Source organism: Martes martes (assembly GCF_963455335.1).
Source record: "Martes martes genome assembly, chromosome: 6".
NCBI classification, from domain to species: domain Eukaryota; kingdom Metazoa; phylum Chordata; class Mammalia; order Carnivora; family Mustelidae; genus Martes; species Martes martes.
This window is the reverse complement of record NC_137893.1, coordinates 1,385,614-1,404,738: the sequence shown is the minus strand read 5'-3', so window position 1 is coordinate 1,404,738 and position 19,125 is coordinate 1,385,614. Positions and strand designations below refer to the sequence as shown.

The following is a 19,125-nucleotide window of genomic DNA, read 5'->3' as shown; positions in this document are numbered from 1 at the left end:
GCTGCCAGGAGAAGCCCCTGGGTGAACGCTCGCGCTGTGGGCACCCGTGCGGGGTCAGACCCGGGCCAGAGGGGTCCGTCCCCTCCTGGTGGAAACCCGGCCCAGCTCGGCTGCGCCCGCCGTGGGGCCTGGCCGGACCACTTCTGGATAACGTCCTCGCTGGCTTCTGTGTGTTCGGACCCCGCCTCCCGGCTCCGGCTAACTCCCCTGGTCGGGCTTCTCACTCAGCTCCAATGCCATCCCGTAAATTTGTGGCACAGAACGTGTGCGGAGGGAAGCAGGTAGAAGGAAAACTCACCTCACGAGAGCTGGTTCCGTTACATCCGAAGCGCGAGAATAAAAAGAATGTGCAGGTGCCTGTGGATTTCAAAATCAGGTTTACTTGGTGCTTCCGTCGACACGGGTACAAATATTAGAGTCACTTTAGAACGACGTTGTTCGCCGCGGGTTTATTGTAAGATAACTGGGTGCGGCGCCCGGGGGCTCTGTCGGCGGAGTGTCTGACTCCCGAGTCAGCCCGGCCTGGATCTCAGGGTCTGGCTCTCACGATCGCCCTGCGTTGGGTTCTGTGCGGGGCGCAGAGCCCACGTTATAAATACAACAAAGTGTCGGGCATCCCGCACCTCTGCGGGGGTAGATTGAGGGCTCAGCGTGGGGACCCGGAAGCCTCCCCTTTCAGCCCTCATCTTGCGAGGGACGTGAATCTGTGCCCCGCGGGGGGGTCTCCCTGGAAACGGGCTTCAATCCAGAATCCGACTTTTCCTGCAGAAGCGCTTTGGGCCCTGCTCCCGGCCCCCCGCTCCCGGCCCCCGGCAGGCCTCTTCTAGGCGCTGGGCTCCCTCGCGCAGGCCAGTGCGTTTCGCCAGCCGCTTACCAACCCTGTCCTGACGTCCAGCAGGCAACACCCCCGGTCTGCCCAGGGGGCTAATGGGGAGGAGGAGGTTCCTGGGGATGGGGGGAGGTAAAGCCAGCTGCTGTGCGGAGGGGCCCAGAGACAGGGATCCCGCGGCATGGGCAGATTTGGCTGCGACCCTCCTCTGTCCTCGGTGGGCACAAATACGGCAGACGGATGGCACAGCGTGCCCGAAGCTCGCTGCTCTGAGTGTGCAGGAGCGAGCACAAGACCGAATGCCCCTTACACCCTTTACGTGATACCCATAACCGTCCGGATTTTTTTCTCTACACTTTACCTGGTGTTGGAATGGGCTAGTATACCTTCAATTGACACATGGGAAACTGCGTGTTTTGAGGGCATTTTCACGGATGGGGGGGTGACGGTTTGAAAACAAAAACTAAAATATTTTAGTCCATAGTTAATTATATTGGATTAAAATGTTTTATGAATTTGATGTTGTGACCTAACATTGACCTTGAAGAGAAGTGCCGTGGTTTACGCGGAAGGACTTCTCTTAGATCTATGGAGTTTCGATTTTCAAAACTTAGCGAACACATTAATACTTTTCTTTTGATCTGAGGCAATTGGAGATTTCTTTTCAACAAAATTGCTGGCATTGAATAAAAAAGCCAGAAAAGAAAAAAAGGAAGAAGAACAGTAAAATGCCAGGAGGCATGGGAGCTGCTGTGAGATTTCTGGAATCAGAGTGATCACGCATATGTGACAGAAACGGCCGCCCCGGAGATTGCCCGGACCGAGGAAAGCAGCGTCATCACAGAAGGCTCCGGATGCTGCCCCACAAGCATCCGTATCAGGGTGTGCTTCGGTTACTATAAGTCAGTGGTCAGGCTGCTGTTACTTTCTTCAATAAAACAGATATTTCCCCTGGAGAAGTCTATGTAGGATATAGGTGTGTGTGTGTGCGTGAGTATCTCCGTGTGTGTCTGTGCGTGCGTATCCATGTGTGCACGTGTGTATGGATATGTGTATACCTGTGTTTGTTCATGTACGTGTGTGTGCACATGTGTGTCTGCACACGCATACCTCGTGTGTGTGCGTGTGTACCTGGTCACACCACACACATGTCTCCACATACATGTATGCACACGCGCATGTGGCTGTTTGCATGTGTGTATGTGTGTGCGCGTGTGTGCACGGTCATATCACACACATGTATTTCTGCATACATGTATACACACGTGCACGTGGCTGTGTACATGTGCGTATCAGTGTGCACATGCATGCCACATGCACAGGTGTGCATTTAAGTGCATGCACACGTGTGTCTCTGTGTAGGTGTGTCTTACACATGCATGTACACACACGTGCATGTACACGCATGCACATATCTGTGCATGTGTGTGCATGCAGCCTCTTGCATGTGCGTATCAGTGTGTGTATACATGTAGCTGTGTGCACATGTCTGTGTCTGTGTGTGCCCATGCCCGTGTGTCTGCGTGTGCACGTCTGTGTTTATGTGACTCTCTTCTGTCCAGGCTGGGTCCTGGTCAGTGCCACCCGCCCTGTCTAAGCCACACTTCTTCCTGCCCACAGCAGGCTTTCCGAGGCAGCCGTGACATAGGGACTTTTTAACTGTATTGTGCTTTAATTGTATCTGTGCTTGTCTCTTACAGAAATCCTACACAAATCACGTTTTTAACTCCTTTCTGGCGTTCTAGTAGGTCTGATGCTAGAAACGTCCTTCTTCGTGGACCAAAGTCACCAGGACGACAGGTAGCATCATCGCTTTCACGTTCAAGCTGCAGTCAGAAACACACCAGCGCTTTCTGGAACGTTATGTGAACAGTGTCTTCCCTGTGCTGTAGCAATGCCTGCATTCCCAAGTGTTAGTGCACCCGCAGAGCTGGGAGCCTATCGGCACAGCCTCACGCTGTCTGTTCTGGGAGGCTGCACTCAGACCTGGTTAAAGGGGCTTGGTGACAGTCTGCAGGGGTCTGTTTCGACGCCTGGACGCTCGTGGCTGTGTTCCCGCAAGATGGTTGTTGTTGGTCGTTTCCTGCATGAATGTTGCGAGAGTTCGCAGGGCGTCTAATTGGCAACCCGGGTTATGGACTGAAGCTTTTCCTGTTATAATTTGTCCCTGTCTCTCTGCATTTAAACTGATCATAGTCATTTAGAAGGAAACTCTGTTCCTTTCCTCTCGAGCTCTGACGGGGAGCTTCCAGCAGGCCTCGCTGTCCTTGCTGCCTGGTGGTGGAGGGTGGAGGGGCCCCGCCCGTTCCTCTGGCCTTTTATCACCGCACAACGCCCTGTATTAGGGAGGGAGAAATGTTCTATTTAGGCAAAGAGCTTTGCAGCACAGAGTCCTTGCTTCTTCTCAGAGTCTGGCCTTCAAAATTACGGGTGGATGAAATATTACAACCTTTGAAACAGTGTCTGCCTTCACTGGGCGCCAGTACAAATACAAGGCACGTCACTCACAGGACCAGCGCCTCTGCGGCCGCCGCCCCAGGACAGCAGGCCTCCTTTGTCCGGCGGCCGCTGCGCGTCCGGCTCCCCCGTTCTGAGGCCCTGTCTGTGCTGGGCCTGCGCTGGGCCGCGAGCACGCAGCGGCGTGGCCCGTCTGCACCCCGGCACACGGCACCCGCCTCCGAGTCAGGACCGTGTGGTGGCCGCTCCCACCCGCGTCCCTGCCCAGGAAAACACCCCGTCTCACCTCTCATCTTGCTGTGCTGGGTACTGGGATTTCAGTAAAGAGGGACATCTGGGTTAGCCCGAGCGGGCATACATCCGCCGTGTAAGGGTTGAAAGTGATGTTGAGGACACGGAGGAGGGTCCGTCCCCCAGGACCACTGCGCGGCACGGCACCCAGGGCGAACTGCTTGCCAAAAAGGTCGATCTGGTGTGGGGTGTTCTGACCGCAATGTAACAAGTCACGAACTAAAGAGAAGGGAAGGGAGATGTCACTGATTTTGAGTGGTGTTCCTGGTGCTTTTGCGTATTTCAGTGAAACTGCTCTGGTGGCCGCTGACCCTTCTCAGGGGTAAAGACCCTGATTCAGAACGTCCAGAGTCAGCGGCCCAAGTGGGTGGTGCGGGCAAACGGAGCCTGCATTTTCGAAGGACGCGGACACAGCCCCCACGGTGCTGCGCCGCAGGCTTGCCTCCGGCCGCCTCCTGGCCAGCGACATGCTGGACCAACACGGGGAGTTCACTCTCCCAGCAGAGGTCCGAGTCGCCCGTCCCGGTTCGAGACGGTCAGCAGTTGCGTGCAGAGTCTTCTAGGGCAGGCATCCAAGCCAGGAACAAGGTCCGTGAGTTGCCTGGAAAATTTATGCTCTTTTCCCATGTCCCACAATAGCCCAAATATTAGAAATGATTTGTAATTCCATCTGTACCCTGGTGAGAGCTTGCAAGCTGGAAGTCGTATCGCTTTTCCTTTTAGACAGTCAAACCACAGGTTATACTTAAAAAATGAGGACAGCAGTCCAGCAAAGCAATGATTTGTCCTCAGCTAAAACACAGACTGCACTAAAACCACATGTTGGTGCGCCCGGGCCGGCCAGGCCGGACTGTAGATCGGGACGTGAGCGCAGAGCCTGGATGAAAGGCTGTTTTCGGCAGCATGTGTGCCCGTAACTCACGGTACAGCCTGCAGCCCACGTCCCCCCAAAGCCCAGGACCGGTGTGTGGAGTGGCAGAGTCTATATTCAGCCCCTGGACGCCACGGGAGCTGTGGCCGCAGCCGGAGCCTTGGAGCGGGTGCCCAGAGGGCACGCGGTCTGAGCCAGCGGTCTCCAGTACCAGGCAATCAAGAGTCACCATCTAAAGATCTTGGCCCGTGGACACGTTTGAAGAAGCATATCTTGGAGTCCAGACGGCCTTTAAGATCTAGACAACTTGTTATTTAAATCTGGAAACACTTTAGAAAAATGGGGAAAGCCGTTCTTCTTGAGTCTGAAAGCTCAGACGAGCGACACCATACGGCAGCCCGAGGGACGGAAACGTGAGCTGGCGTTGGTGTCCTGGGGCTCGTGGGTGATACTCAGCGGTGTGCGGCTGCCCCTGCCCTACGGGGGGCTCTGGGGGCCGCGCCCCTGCACCCGTCACGGATGTCCGGCATGAGCAGCAGGAGCTCCAGACCCTTCTCGTCCCGGAGGTCACGCGTGGGCTGTGGCAGGCTGTGGGGACAGCGGAGGGGACGCGCTCCCGAGCCAGCGTGGCCCTTGCAACGCACGCATCTCCGTGTTTGGTGTGAGGGTCTGTCTCCAGACTTCTGGTGGCCGGACAGAGACGACACATGGCAGTGTGTTCAGACTCTTCCTTTTTTGTGAGCTTCTTGGGTCCCAGAAGATGGTTCCCTGAGGAGCAGGAGGAACGTAGAAACATTTATGGAACCATGTTGTGGTGATGTTAGTACAAATGCCTGAAAATATGGGACAGAGTGGAGGGAGGACTAAGGATATGTGACTTGTTATCTGACTTATTGTCAGACTTTCCACTCATAGTTGGGGGTGGGGGGAAGGACCTCAGTATGGCTTTGAGACCTTGGGACAGCATGACGGACACGAGGACCCCTGTGGTTTCCTGGCCAAGGCGGTCTCCAGACCTCGCGGCCGAGGGCCAGGGCATTGGGTCTGATCTAGAGGGGCTTCTAGACCTGGCCCGCAGTGTGTGTCCTGGAGCTGGTGTGCTCACACCCCTGCTTGGACCCACAGATGGCCGTCTGCCGCTGGCCCCACAGGGGGACGTCTTCACCTTCGAGGAAGCAAAGTCCTTGTAGCTGGTGAAGCAGAGGGGCCATCTCTGAGCCTCCGGTCTGCTCACTGAGTGCAGAGAGCACCCCACTCCTCTCACCGCCCAGGCCTGAGGTCCTCCCATGGGGGACCCTCTGCCCCGCCTCCCAGCCGCGGCGGGCGACTCCGCGCCCGCCTCTGCGGGGTGCGTAAGGGACGCCTGTGCTCTGCTCCTTCCGCAGACGTGTCCAGGTGCGTGGCCGAGAGGAAGTACACCCAGGAGCAGGCCCGCAAGGAGCTGCAGCAGGTGTTCGTCCCGGAGTGCAGCGACGACGGCACCTACAGCCAGGTTGACCTGCTCTCCTGCAGCTTCTGCACCGGGCGGCGCGGGCGGGGCTGTGGGAAGGAGGGCTGGGGGCTCCTGGGGGAGAGCTCGCTGCCCCAGGCAGGAGCGAGTGAAGGACAGGGCTGACTTCCACGGCCAGTTGTGTGAGTGAATTCACTCACGCCTTCCCGGGGGGCAGGTGTCTCTGTTGGGGCCACGCTGTCCACCTGTGTCACTCACTGTGTCCTGTCCCCCAACCCCCTTGAGGTGGGTCAGCCCCTGTGCACCAAGCTCTTCGCTGAGATCTAGTCCCAGAAGGATTCTGAGAGTAGAGCCTGCCCTGGAAGGATGCTGGGGAGACCTCGGGGGGCAGGAGGGGTGCCAGGGAGAGCCTGGTGGGGGGGCATGGGAGGGATGCCGGAGAGACCCTGGGGTGGGAGAGAGGGAGGGATGCTGGAGAGGACGTGGGAGGGCAGGAGGGATGCCGGGGACACCCCGGAGTGGGAGAGAGGGAGGGATGACAGGGAGACCCCGGGGTGGGCAAGAGGGAGGCTGAGGAGATGGGGGAAGGGTAGTGTGAGCTGTGCCCCAGAGACCCTGGGGAGTCAGAGGGATGCTGGTGAGACCTGGGGTCAGAGAGTGGGAGCAAGAGAGATGCTAGGGAGACCCCGGGGTGGGGACAGAGCAGGAGGGATGTCACGGACCGAGGTGGGGAGGGATGCCGTCCCCTCCCCTCACGTCCGCCGCGGTGCAGCGGGGAGAGGCTGAGCGTGTCCCTGGACGCCCTGGGGCCCAGCTCCCCCGTGGAGACATGAGCGACGGCTGCGGCTCAGGCGGGTGGGCGTCCTGGACGCGGCCATGCAGGTGTGGGGTCGGGGGGCGCGCTCTCTGCCGTCCCAGGGCTTGGGGCCGCCCTGCCCTTCGCCGGGTGTGCAGACGCGGTGACGGGAGATGCGCGCTGCCGGAGCTGACCCCTGTCCTGCTGGCCCGTAGGTGCAGTGTCACAGCTACACCGGATACTGCTGGTGCGTCACGCCCAACGGGAGGCCCGTCAGCGGCACGGCCGTGGCCCACAAGACGCCCAGGTGCCCGGGTAGGTCCACGAGTGCGCCCCGCGCCTGCCACAGACCGCCGCCGCGTCCTTCGGGCGCACCGGGGTCTGCACGCGGTTCCCAGGGGACCCCGTGGGGTGGTTGTGGGAGTCATGGGGCGGGGATGAAGCCGAAAACAGGGAGAGCTGTTCTAAGACGGTTCTGCCACGGAGGATCTGGTCTGACTCTGGTAGGTTCTTTGATTCAGGATGCGGGGTTTTTTAGGAATGATCACAAGGACTGTAGTCAGCAGTGGAAACCGCCACATGTTTCCTTTGGGGAAAAAAGAAAAAAGTTCTGGTTTTATATGTATATGTTTGCAAAGAAAAAGAGGCTCATTCTCTGTGTCCATTTCCAGATGGTTTGTTGGTATTATTTTGTTTCTCGGAAGAGGACCTCATGATACGCTGAAGGCCTAATAGGGCCAGGAGCGTAACCTATGAAATAATCCATTTTTCTTTAGTATTTTACCAAAAATGATATAAATGGGCCTGGTCATTTTCACTGGAGAGAGTGTGACAGCGTGAGTTGTGATTAATCGGCCAGGGGGAGTGATCTGACTGTCTCCGAAGGGACTCGTGATCTTCGCATCAAGGTTCCCAGATCAGACTTGAGTCCACGGTCGGAGCAGCCGTAGTGAAAACGAAGCACCGAGCGTGTTCCCGAGTTTTCACGTAAAACATCGAAGTGTTTGCCTTTAGGATGCACTTTTAGACTCACTTTTTAAAAGTCAGACATCTTATAATTAGGAATTCTGTTCATGATTCAGACGTTTACACGGGGAGCCACGGCACAGGCCAGAACTTATAACTGTTGCAGTATGATGACATCTGTAATTAACAGTAACGTGAACCTCATATTTCCAGTGACTGGTCATCACTTAAAAGCCACGGGTGTGCATCATGTGAAATTAAAATATATTTATTTTTAAAAACTCCTTGGTTGTCCAAGAGCTAAAAATTGCTGACAAATATTTTTAGTGAGCTAACATTTGCACCTAATAATTCTTCTATGACCTCATGGAGCCAATGAAAGAAAGAGGGACATGAGCACACACTGCGCCGCCCTCCGCGCCTCTCATCCTGGGAGACGCCATCGCACAGGTATCTTTTTTCAGGCGTGCGACTCCATGAGGCACTGAGCCTTATTTTATGAAGGAGAAAACTGGGGGGATTTCCAATTCTGTGATTTTAGTGATACTGTTAGAAAATTAACTTGTGTCTGAAAGATCTGTATTGGGAAGCCATGTACAAAATTGGCCGAATTTCTTACATTCTCCAAATAGTACTTTGTTTTTGGAATCAAACCACTACAGTACCCATTAACACATTCTTTTTTCAACCAGGTACCAGTAATTATAATTAGACTCTATAGAAATGCTGCATTTTCATAGTGGCTGCATGGATTTTTTGGGCCCATGGGATGGGTTATGGGAAACTGTGCTTAAAAGTCTGGCGTTTCTTGCGTGGGGACTGGGCCAGGCTCGGTGGGTCCGGTCAGGCTAGCAGTGAAGGTTGGGAGCGCGGCTCTCAGACTCACTGTCTGCAAGTGAGCATCTGTTCTCACTTCTGGGCCGGGGCGGGGGTTGTATGGGCTGGGTCACCTCACACCTGCTGATACTGCGATGCTTTCTGTAACTTCCGAGATGCTCTGGGAAACGTCTGCCAACCCCACACTGTGTCGTGCTTTTACTCTGCAGGAATGTGGGTGTGGGAAAGCAGGTGTCTGTGCTTGGAAACTGCAGAGTTTGGGGAATTGTGGTGAGAGTCGGAGGCCAGGGAGAGTTTCAGGACGGTAGTGCTCACACCCACATGCATGACGCATGCAGAAACTCACAATGTTCGGTCACACACGCACACATACAGTGTCACACACACATGCACACACGCTTGCATGATCTTGTGACAAACTTCGGCATAAGGCACCGTGACTTTTCCCCAGATGTTGACAGAGCCTCACTAATAATGCAGCAAAGCGGGGGGATGGGCCATCTCTGCCTGGGGTCCTTGTGTTGACATCACTGCAGAGGATTGCATTTTCCATCTGCAGCCAACCAGGGACCGGTTCTCCGGGGACATCGTCCTCTCCTCACTGGCAGAAGGGCGCTGCCTCTGCCGCTGGTGCCCATGATCTACTCGCTGTAAACTGCGGGAGTGGTTTTTATCCAGTTTATTAAAATCACGTAAGGCTCACTGTTCAACTGCTATCTTTCGTCCTGGTGTTCACACCAACCTTACCCCATAAATAACCGCCATAAAATTGTGACAGGAGATTTAAAACAGGGCCATCAGCAGTAGCCATCGTTCAGAACGGGCACGTGTGTTTGTTGCGAACCTGTGCCAGTGCACGGTGAGGTAGGCGCGGGGAGGGAGCAGACATCCTCATGTTAGTGAGGTGTCAGGATAGGGAGAAGACCTCCGCCCCCAAGTCCTCCACCAGCTCGCTTCTCCCAGAAGACCCTTTAAAGGGGGGGAATATTCCTTTATTCCATAATTATGTAATCCTAAGCCATTCATGCAAAAGACCCAAATTCCTATTAATTGATAAGGAGAATGAGATGAGACACTTGCGCAGAAAGACGGTCGAAAGTCCTGAAGAGACAGCGTTTTACAAAGGCGGAAACCCTAATGACCTGCGAACACAGGAGGAAGTGTGCAGGCTCATTAGTACCAGGGAAAAGCCAATTAACATGGCCATGAGAGTCCCCTCCACACCCCCGCCCCCTCCCAATTAACAGCAAAGAAAAAGTGGTCTGTGATGTGTTGATAGGGACATGGATGCACGGACCCTCCCTCACTGCACCCGCAGAACCCTCTGGCCCCCCACATGGGGGTAACGGGGTACGGTGCGGCTCCAGGGACGCTCACTCTGGTTTGCAGCAGGAGACACGCGCAGATCGTCCAGACCTGCGTTTGCGGCAACAACCAGATCTGGGGAGCGGGCGGACGGCCACGGTGGCCGACTGGGTGGACCACGGGTTTTGGTCGGTTTGCTCGGACCCACGGGCCAACGTGGTCCTGAGTGGAAGCGCCACAGAACAGAAGACACGAGTCCACTTCAACGTCGAAGCAGAAATCAAACGCGACTCCTGCACTGAGAGAAACATCCCTGGGGAGAAAGCCCCAGAGGCAACGAGGCGGGGGTTGTGGAGGATCAAATGGCCGTTCCAGGGGCAGAGGGGGTGGGACGCGTGGACTCTGGCTGCCCGGGAAGCTGCTTCTCTGGATCCTGGACGACAGATCGTCAGGCCGTGCGGGCACGTCGGTGGCGGGGGTCCAGAAGTCCACAGCTTTAGAGTGAAGAAGTGAAAACTGACCAGGTCATCGGCGGAAACAGCACAGGGACTTGAATCCGTCCTAGAGTTATGCACCAACCCGAGGGTCTGGATGGGGGGAGGGGCGGGGAGTGGGGATGCGCCATGGCTGGAGGGAGGCTTGGGGTGAGACAGGCGTAAGGGACGGTTTGGGGGTGGCCGGCTGCCATCCTCCATGCTCTGGAGAAGTGGAGGCGGCGGCTTGGTGGCCCGTGTCAGTGCAGTGGCTGCCGCCAGCGCCTGAGGGGACCCGCCAGGCGTCAGGCAACGCGGCAGCCGGGACTGGAAGTGGTATTACCTTCTAGTTCCTTCTCGTTTACAGGTGGGGACTCCACCCAAGGCCTCTGTGCTTGGGACAGAGCTATGACTTAAAACTCTTATCTTTTGTCTCCGTAGCCCACATTGTCGGCCAAATCCAAAAATGCAAATTCATGAGCCATGAACTTACTTAGAAAACGTGTAACTCCAGGCGTGAGACCCACAAGTAGGCGGAGGTTTTGTCCAGGCCCCGGAAAGGCGTTTAGAGGACGGGGAGCTGCGTGCTGCCCCCCACCCAGCGCATGGGCTCCCCGCTGCTTCTGAAAACCCGCCTCTGGCTTTATCCGCACAAGCCCAGGACGGTCCCCGGGGCCAGCGCTCTGATCCGATTTTCATGGCTAGTGAGTCTCGCGCCGTGTCCTTCCAGCCGTGGCCACGGACTCAGTGGTGCTCGGGCGGGAGAGGCAGAGGCTTCGGGGAGGGGAGGGTTTGGGGCGGCAGATCCGGACCCACGACACCCCGTGGACACGCGCTTCCTGACGACTGAACCGCTGAGCGTGGCGAACCCCGAACGAGTCGGAAGATGCCGCGTTAGTAAATCAGAGTGTACGTGACACGTTCACCTGGAAACTCACGAGGGCATCCGATGTGACTCCCCCCAAGGAATCCACTCGTCGTGCGTTGCTAATTCATTTGTGGTTGAGCCTCTGCCAGGCATGCACGGTCTGCTGAGGGCCCCGCGGACACGCGCGTCCCGGCGGGCGAGGTCGGCCCGCTGCGTGAGGGTGGACAGCCGAGGACAGTTCTGAGGAAAGGGGACAAGTGGGCCTGGCATAAGAAGGAGCGTGAGTGTCTCGTTCCCACCACTTGTTCTCGAGCTGGTGCTCCTCGCTTCCCCGCTGCCCTGCGAGTCCTGAGGCTGGTGCAGAGGGTGAGCGTGGAGGATGGTGGGAGCTCCCTGCCTTCCAGGGCAGAGCGCGCGGGTGCACGGCGAGTGGCACGTTGCCTTGAGAAACATTCAGGACCAAAATGCTGCTCTTTGAGCCGCCTCCAACTGCGCCCCAGACTTTGCCCTGTCTGAAAGCAGGTGTTTCTTGCTCATGGTTTGGAGATTTCTTTGCTCACCACGCCCTGTGGATTTAAACCCCTGGGTCAGGAGATGGCTTTACGCTCTGCATGGGAGATGCTCAGGGGACGAAGGAACTGACAGGGAGCGCCCCGAGCATTTCCCGCACCCCCTGTGCTGGTGGGGGGCCGGGTCAACATGCCTCCATCTGGATGCCGCTGATTCATATTTATTCTGCAAGAACTTTTTCTTCTTCTTTTCTTCTTCTTCTAAAGACTTGAAGACTGACGTTACCGGGGGCGGAGTAGAGCTCAGAAACAAAGGACTCTCCTCCAAGGGAGGATTTTTGTAGCTTGTCTCTTCGCTATTACTTGGAAATCGCTTCCGGCTCTTTAATCTCCCCTCCCTTCTGCAACTGTGCACCGTGGCCGAGAGCTTATTCCTGGCACGGGTACAAAGCAGCGTGAGACACCGTGAGCTGAACCTGCCCGCAAGAACTCACCGTGTCACGGCATCCCCGGAACCTATGTGTGTGGCTCAGCTGGGAGTTTGTGTCTGATGTCGGCTGTAGGTCTGGGGATACAGAGCAGGAGAGGGGAGACATCCAACATCCATGGCTGAGGCCCGCCTGGGAGCTCCCCATCCCACCCCCTCTTAAACCAGGGTCGGTTGTGGGGAGAGTCATCCCGAGCAGGATGGGGGTCCTGTTCAACCCGACATCCCCACTCCCCGAGTTCCAGTGCCTTCTCGTGGGGCAGGACAGAAAGCCAGCTCTCTGGCCCCACTCATTTCCCGGCAAGTTCTATAATGTCCAGTGTCATGTCTCGTTTGGAGTCCGTTATTGGAGGCATTGCATTTCTGCGGAGAGGGATAAGCACATCAGCGGTCCTTTCCTGATTGCTTATCTGAGTAATTTCACTCTTGGGTTTGGGAAGGTCCAGGCATGGAGGAGAGAGGGCTTGGGGTTAGGTCGGAGGCCTCTCAGTGCACTGCCCACGTGTGTCCTGCCTCTCCCCAACGCCTGTAGCTTTGGCCTCTCCCTGACGGGGGCACCTCACATTTCTGTGAAAATCCTAATCATTTCTGAAAATGTTCCCTTGGTAGAGAGAAGCTAACATTTTTTCTTTTTTCATTTTTCACTAATGAATTTCCTTGGTGCTCAGTGACCAACCTGCACAGCTGAGGAATTTGACAGAAACTTCCAGAACAAGTGGGTTTCCAAACACCGACGTCAACGGCATGGCCGTAGCCGGCTCCTCGAGTCCCTGGGGTATTTCTTTGTACAAATGCTTGAAATGCAAATTCAGGGTTGCTTTGTGTGAACCCGAAAGGTTACTGATCAGAAGGAGCCCCTTTTCCCCTCAAAATGGCTTTTATTTCACCTTAATAATTCTCTTCCCCAAAAACGAGAGTAAAGGAAGACATTTCGGTGCATACCGGCAAGGGAGTAAAAACAGACAGCTTTAGGTATGAGGACAGAGCCTGTGGGTCATTGGGGCGAGGCCCAGAGTGGGGTTACTGTGGCTGCCGGGAGGCAGCGTAGACGTCACTCACTGAGATGGGCTCTGGAGAAAAATGCAAGTCGTCAGGAACCGCTGTGACAGTTATCGGGGTATTGAGGAAACTCGTTTTACAACCCTGATGAGAGGAAACAGTAATCTGGTGGTGCCAATACAGCACTGGTTAAACTTCTGATACACTTCCCAGACCGTGGAATTGTTTTTAGAGGGAGACAGAGAGAGGGCGCGCGCGCACGCACACGAGAGACTCGGCGGGGCGGAGAGGCAGAGGGAGACACCCGCGCAGAGCCCGACACCCGGCGGGGCGCAGAGGCAGAGGGAGACGCCTGGCGCAGAGCCCGACACGGGCTGCATTTCACAGCTCTGAGATCGTGACCTGAGCTGAAATCAAGAGCCGGACGTTCCACCGGCCGAGCCCCCCAGGCGCCCCTCCCGGTGATTCCTTTAAAGCCGGTGTTCCTCGGACACTTAAGAGAAATCTGTGGTCGTCAGGGTCATGACTGCTCGGCTAGTGTGAGGTGTTATTTGCCGCTGTCAGAGTCTGTGTGTAATGGGTGTAAACACGTAGTCTTGCGCACAGGAAAGATTGGGGGTTCGCCAAAGCCGCTCCTGCACCATCTACTGACACCCAGGAAGCGTCACAGTCCAACTGGCCTTGAACCAGAGGAGCCACTGCCCCGAGGGCCAGCTGCTGTGTCACCCTAGGGAAGAGGGCAGGGCCGCTGGACACGGGCACAGGTCTCGTGGAGTGAGAGAAGAGAGCACACATCGTTCATGGGTCGGGTCCAGTGTGGGAGGGCAGGGGCGGCACACAGTTGTGGCGCCCACCATGTTGGGCACAGTCATGGAATGATTCACGGAAGGTCATGATGTTCTCTGGACTGGGCGTTTCTAAGCTTTGACACCAGCGTTCATGGGGTTGAGTGTCCTGAGGGCCCCGGCAGGTAACCAGGCAGGAGCTGGGCTGTAGTGATTGGTTAAAAATCGGGTGCAGGCAACTCCCACTGTGCACATTGGCTCAAGCATGTGACTACGCCCGGAGCCCTTTGTAGGGCTGGCCCTGGACCAAAGAGCATCATGGGGTTGGCTGGTTTCCAAGCGCTTGGACATCAGCGTTGGTTTCCTTCCTGGGCTTGACACCCGTGCATCTCACTCTCTGTCTTTCTGCCCTTGCTCTCTACCGCTGGGCCTGTTAGCTGCCGGGAGGGTCAGCAGGCCTGAGGTTGGGGGACTGTTGGAGCTCGCTGAGGTGCTCTCCACCTCCACAGGTCACGCTCAGGCTCCCTGACTCTGAGTCAGGGTCGTCCACCCACCAGACTCTGCAGAGGCCAGGCTGCTCAGACAGTCCCCACATGGGGAGGGTTTGAACACAACAAGGGGTAAGCTGGTGCCTGGCACGCGTGCATGCCCCATGGTGCTGCTGACCTTGCTCCCAACTCACGCTACTCTCTCCCAGGGGAGCTTGTTCGCCCTCCATCTGCTTCAGGGGCTTGCCTGTCTGCTCAGCTCCCCAAAGTCAAACAATGCAGACATAGATCTTGGCTCTGCCGCTTGCTGGCTAAGTGACCTGGGCCAGTTAGGCACTGCCCAGATCTCAGTCTTCTCATCCGTGTAATGGGCATAATGCTGGTACCTACTTTATAGGGTTGTTGTCAGCATTAAATGACTTGATGGATATGAAGGACTGAGGACGATGACCAGCACACAGTCGGAACCGCACAGACGAGGTGTGCTCACGGCTGCTGGATCCGTTGCTTCAGTGAGCTCCAGTTCACACTCATCTCCCCAAAGCAGATGAAACTCTTTAGTGCTGTCTCTCTTGCATCATTCGTTGGCCGCACACAGTGAGCCTGTGTTGAATGAATGAACACATGAACGTGATCACAGAGAGACGCCGACGTCACCCAGGCTTGTTGGTGCCCTGCCTGACTACTTGCTCTGAGTGGGGACGACATTGCTGTCTATCAGGTGTGGACCTTGTCACCACCTCTGCCTGTGAAATGCTCCCACGTGCAGACAGAGGCTGCGGGTGGACTGTGCCACAGACCTCAGGAGCACCTGAGGTGTTTTAGCTGAATGATCATTGTGAGTCTCTTGCCCATCGGGTTCTCTGCCGTCTTCCTTCACCAGCGTGCAGACGCTCCTGACACTGCCCGTTTTGTAGATGAGGGAAGGGAGGTCGGAGCAGGTGCAGCTGCCTGCTGAGTGTCACAGAGCTGTAGGTGGTGAGTTCGTGCTCTGGCCCTGGTTCTGCCCCTCCCTGCACCGTGAGGCTATGAGCTGTTTGCGGGGTCATTCCTGGCACCACAGGCTGTTCTGAGCATGGAATGAGGGGCAGACACCACCAGCCAGCACCTGAGGAAAGCCCACTGGTTTGTCCTATGGTGGGAGGAAGGGCCTGAAAGGGACAGGGAGATGGCTTTCAGAGAGCACAAGGCCAACAGGGTTACTCAGAGCCACAGCAAAGAGACGTGGGTCCAGAGAATTCAGGAGGGATGGAGCCCACTATTCTTTCTATTCCTTTTCTCCCCGCCCCCCATTCTGTTTCTTTTTTTCTGAAGCAAAGCCATGGGATGCTGTGAGTCTCTACTTGAACGTGTGATTTCCAGAAAGAGATAAATCATGGTGGCTTGTTTAACTGGGCCCCGAAGGAGCCATCCATTTGGCCTGCTGGGTCTGTGCTCCCCTGCTGTGGGCTGTCCTCATTAACCCTCTCCCTTCTGGCTGCACACACTGGAGACTGTCCTCCTTCATGGTGTCTGAGGCTGGGGAAGGAGCTTGCTGAGACCACCGACTCTCAGCAGAGCCTGGCATCCTCCGTTGCGTACCCTTCTGGCAACATGTTGGGATTCCAGAGTGTAGCTGGATTTGAACCAGGTGCTCAGAACCACAACTCACCTGATTTCCCCTTAAACCATAAGTGTTCTTCTCTCCACATTGTATTTTTGTGGTTTCCTCCACCGGTAACGCATACCCTAATTGCTAAAAAAGTCACCTCTTTTAAAATAGCATTTACATGGGATGAGAGCTCACCCGTGGAGGGACTTCAGCTGTGCCCTTTGAGAGATGAATCCGCGAGACAGTGTTTATGTCCATGAACAGGGATCAGGTCTCTAAGGTGCAGCTGGCCAGCCTGCAGCTTACGAAGCTGTTCACTGGCCCTCAGACCCCCCATTTTTAAGCCTTTTTCTGCACCTAAAATCATAGAATCTCACTCGTTTCTCTCCCCCATTCCAATTGCTAGAAATTCTTCAGCACATCCTTATCTCCAGAAAACCATAAGGAAAGAGTGAGAGCTGATTTCTGGCTTGGGGTTCATGGATTCTAGTCAGCATGCAGTTTTGCTGCATGGAGAGTAACATTCAACTTTCTTCCACATCCTTGGGGACAACGTTGCAGGGAAGGATGTGAGGTTTGGGGGAGGCTTTTTGTCCAGAGGCAGTTGGAAGACAAAGTAAACAGCACCCCTGGATCTTCTCCAAATTCTGTTGTGAAATACTTGACTCATGGAGCAGGTTACCAAGGACACTTGACTCTGCTTTAAAATCACTTTGTACTATTAAGAACAAGATGGAATTATTTTTGTGTGGCCTGGTTTGAGTAAATACCAAGCAAATCTCAGGGGCTGATGAGCCAGCTCAGGGCTGGTTGGTCTGGGAGAAAGTGTGCCCGAGGGTACAGGGAGCCCTTTCCAAAGTCCCCTAGGGCCTCAGCCTCTTCACCCCGAACCCCCAGCTTCTGGTCCTCAGCCCTTAGATTACAAAATACTGCCTTAATCCAGTGGAGAGGCTCTCTTGTGAGGGGCACTGGATGACTACGTAGGGTATTTACAGTTAGCTCAGAATGTTAAAACCTGAGTAGTCATATTCAGAAATATTACTGAAATATTACCATTTCCAGTCCAAAATAGGACACATTTTTTGACTCATTGCAGAAACACATGATAACAGTAAGCTGATGGCTAAAGATGGTTAAGCTCTTTAAGAAATCTGGGTTTGTGCTGGGGAAATTGGACAGCTATGTATAAAAGAATGAAACTGGACCATTCTCTTACACCGTACACAAAGATAAACTCGAAATGGATAAAAGACCTCAGTGTGAGGCAGGAATGTATCAACATCCTAGAGGAGAACATAGTAACCTGTTCGACATCGGCCACAGCAACTTCTTTCAAGATATGTCTCCAAAGGCGAAGGAAACAAAAGTGAAAATGAACTTTTGGGACTTCACCAAGATCAAAAGCTTCTGCACAGCAAAGGAAACAGTCAACAAAACAAAGAGGCAACCCACGGAATGGGAGAAGATATTCGCAAATGACAGTACAGACAAAGGGCTGACATCTGAGATCTATAAAGAACTCCTCAAGCTCAACACACGCAAAACAGATAATCACATCAAAAAATGGGAAAAATGGGCAGAAGACATGAACAGGCACTTCTCCAATGAAGACATACAAATGGCCAACAGACACATGAAAAAATGTTCATCATCACTGGCCATCAGGGAGATTCAAATCAAAACCACATTGAGATACCACCTTACACCAGTTAGAATGGCCAAAATTAGCAAGACAGGAAACAACATACGTTGGAGAAGATGTGGAGAAAGGGGAGCCCTCTTACACTGTTGGTGGGAATGCAACTTGGTGCAGCCACTTTGGAGAACAGTGTGGAGATTCCTTAAGAAATTAAAACTAGAGCTTCCCTATGACCCTGCAATTGCACTACTGGGTATTCGCCCCAAAGATACAGATGTAGTGAAAAGAAGGGCCATCTGTACCCCAATGTTCATAGCAGCAATGGCCACGGTCGCCAAACTGTGGAAAGAACCAAGATGCCCTTCAACGGACGAATGGATAAGGAAGATGTGGTCCATATACACTATGGAGTATGATGCCTCCATCAGAAAGGACAAATACCCAACTTTTGTAGCAACATGGACAGGACTAGAAGAGATGATGCTGAGTGAAATAAGTCAAGCAGAGAGAGTCAAGTATCATATGGTTTCACTTACTTGTGGGGCATAAGGAATAACATGGAGGACATGGGGAGATGGAGAGGAGAAATTGGAGGGGGAGAAAAATCATGAGAGATTGTGGACTCTGAGAAACAAACTGAGGGTTTTGGAGGGGAGGCGAGTGGGGGGTCAGGTGAGTCTGGTGGTGGGTACTAAGGAGGACACGGGTTGTATTGGAGCACTGGGTGTGGTGCATAAGCAATGAATCTTGGAACACTAAAAAAATAAAATAAAAGTTAAAAAAAAAAAGCATAACACTCCATAGTGTATATGGACCACATCTTCCTTATCCATTCATCTGTTGAAGGGCATCTTGGCTCCTTCCACAGTTTGGCAATTGTGGCCATTGCTGCTATAAACATTGGGGTACAGGGGGCCCTTCTTTTCACTACATCTGTATCTTTGGGGTAAATATCCAGTAGTGCAATTGTAGGGTCATAGCATGGAGCACTGGGTGTGGTGAAAAAACAATGAATACTGTTATGCTGAAAATAAATTAAAAATTTTTTTAAAAAAGCAATCTGGATTTGTGGAGAGAGACTCGAAGGGAGAAGTGAGCAGAGCAGGGCCCCAAAAGGTTTAAGAGAAGGCCACATGCTGGGGCCCTCTTTCTATCCTAGAGAGTCTTTAGCAGAGGTAGAACTGTGTGTTTTGAAGCCTGGAGGCCGTGGACTGTTGGGGCAGGAGCTGCAGGGGGGAGGTGAGGCCCTTGGCTGCCGCGGGGAGGGCTGGGCACACCACGGTGCTTCCCGTCTGCTGGAGGATCGAACCTTCCAGATATGCATCATTTGGCTGCTCTTAGACCCACGGCAGGAGGAGTGGGTGTGTTTCCTCCCAAGCTGGGAGCCGACCCCACAAGAGTGTGGCCAGAGCAGACGCACTGCTGGAGAAAGGTCTATTGTGTGTGCGTTTTGTTCCTTGAGGTAAATCCGCTGACCTTTAGGG

General features: G+C 54.4%; 1 protein-coding gene across 2 annotated transcripts in view; it reads left to right on the top strand.

Annotated features, from left to right (window-relative positions):
* The window catches only part of SMOC2 (SPARC related modular calcium binding 2), a 150,213-nt gene that overhangs the window by 48,619 nt on the left and 82,469 nt on the right, over positions 1-19,125 (top strand). For both annotated transcript variants that reach the window (XM_080806245.1, XM_080806244.1), the window contains exons 3-4: positions 5,834-5,940; positions 6,910-7,009. In XM_080806245.1, the coding sequence (XP_080662371.1) occupies positions 5,834-5,940; positions 6,910-7,009 (207 nt within the window). The remainder of the gene's footprint in view (positions 1-5,833; positions 5,941-6,909; positions 7,010-19,125) is intronic.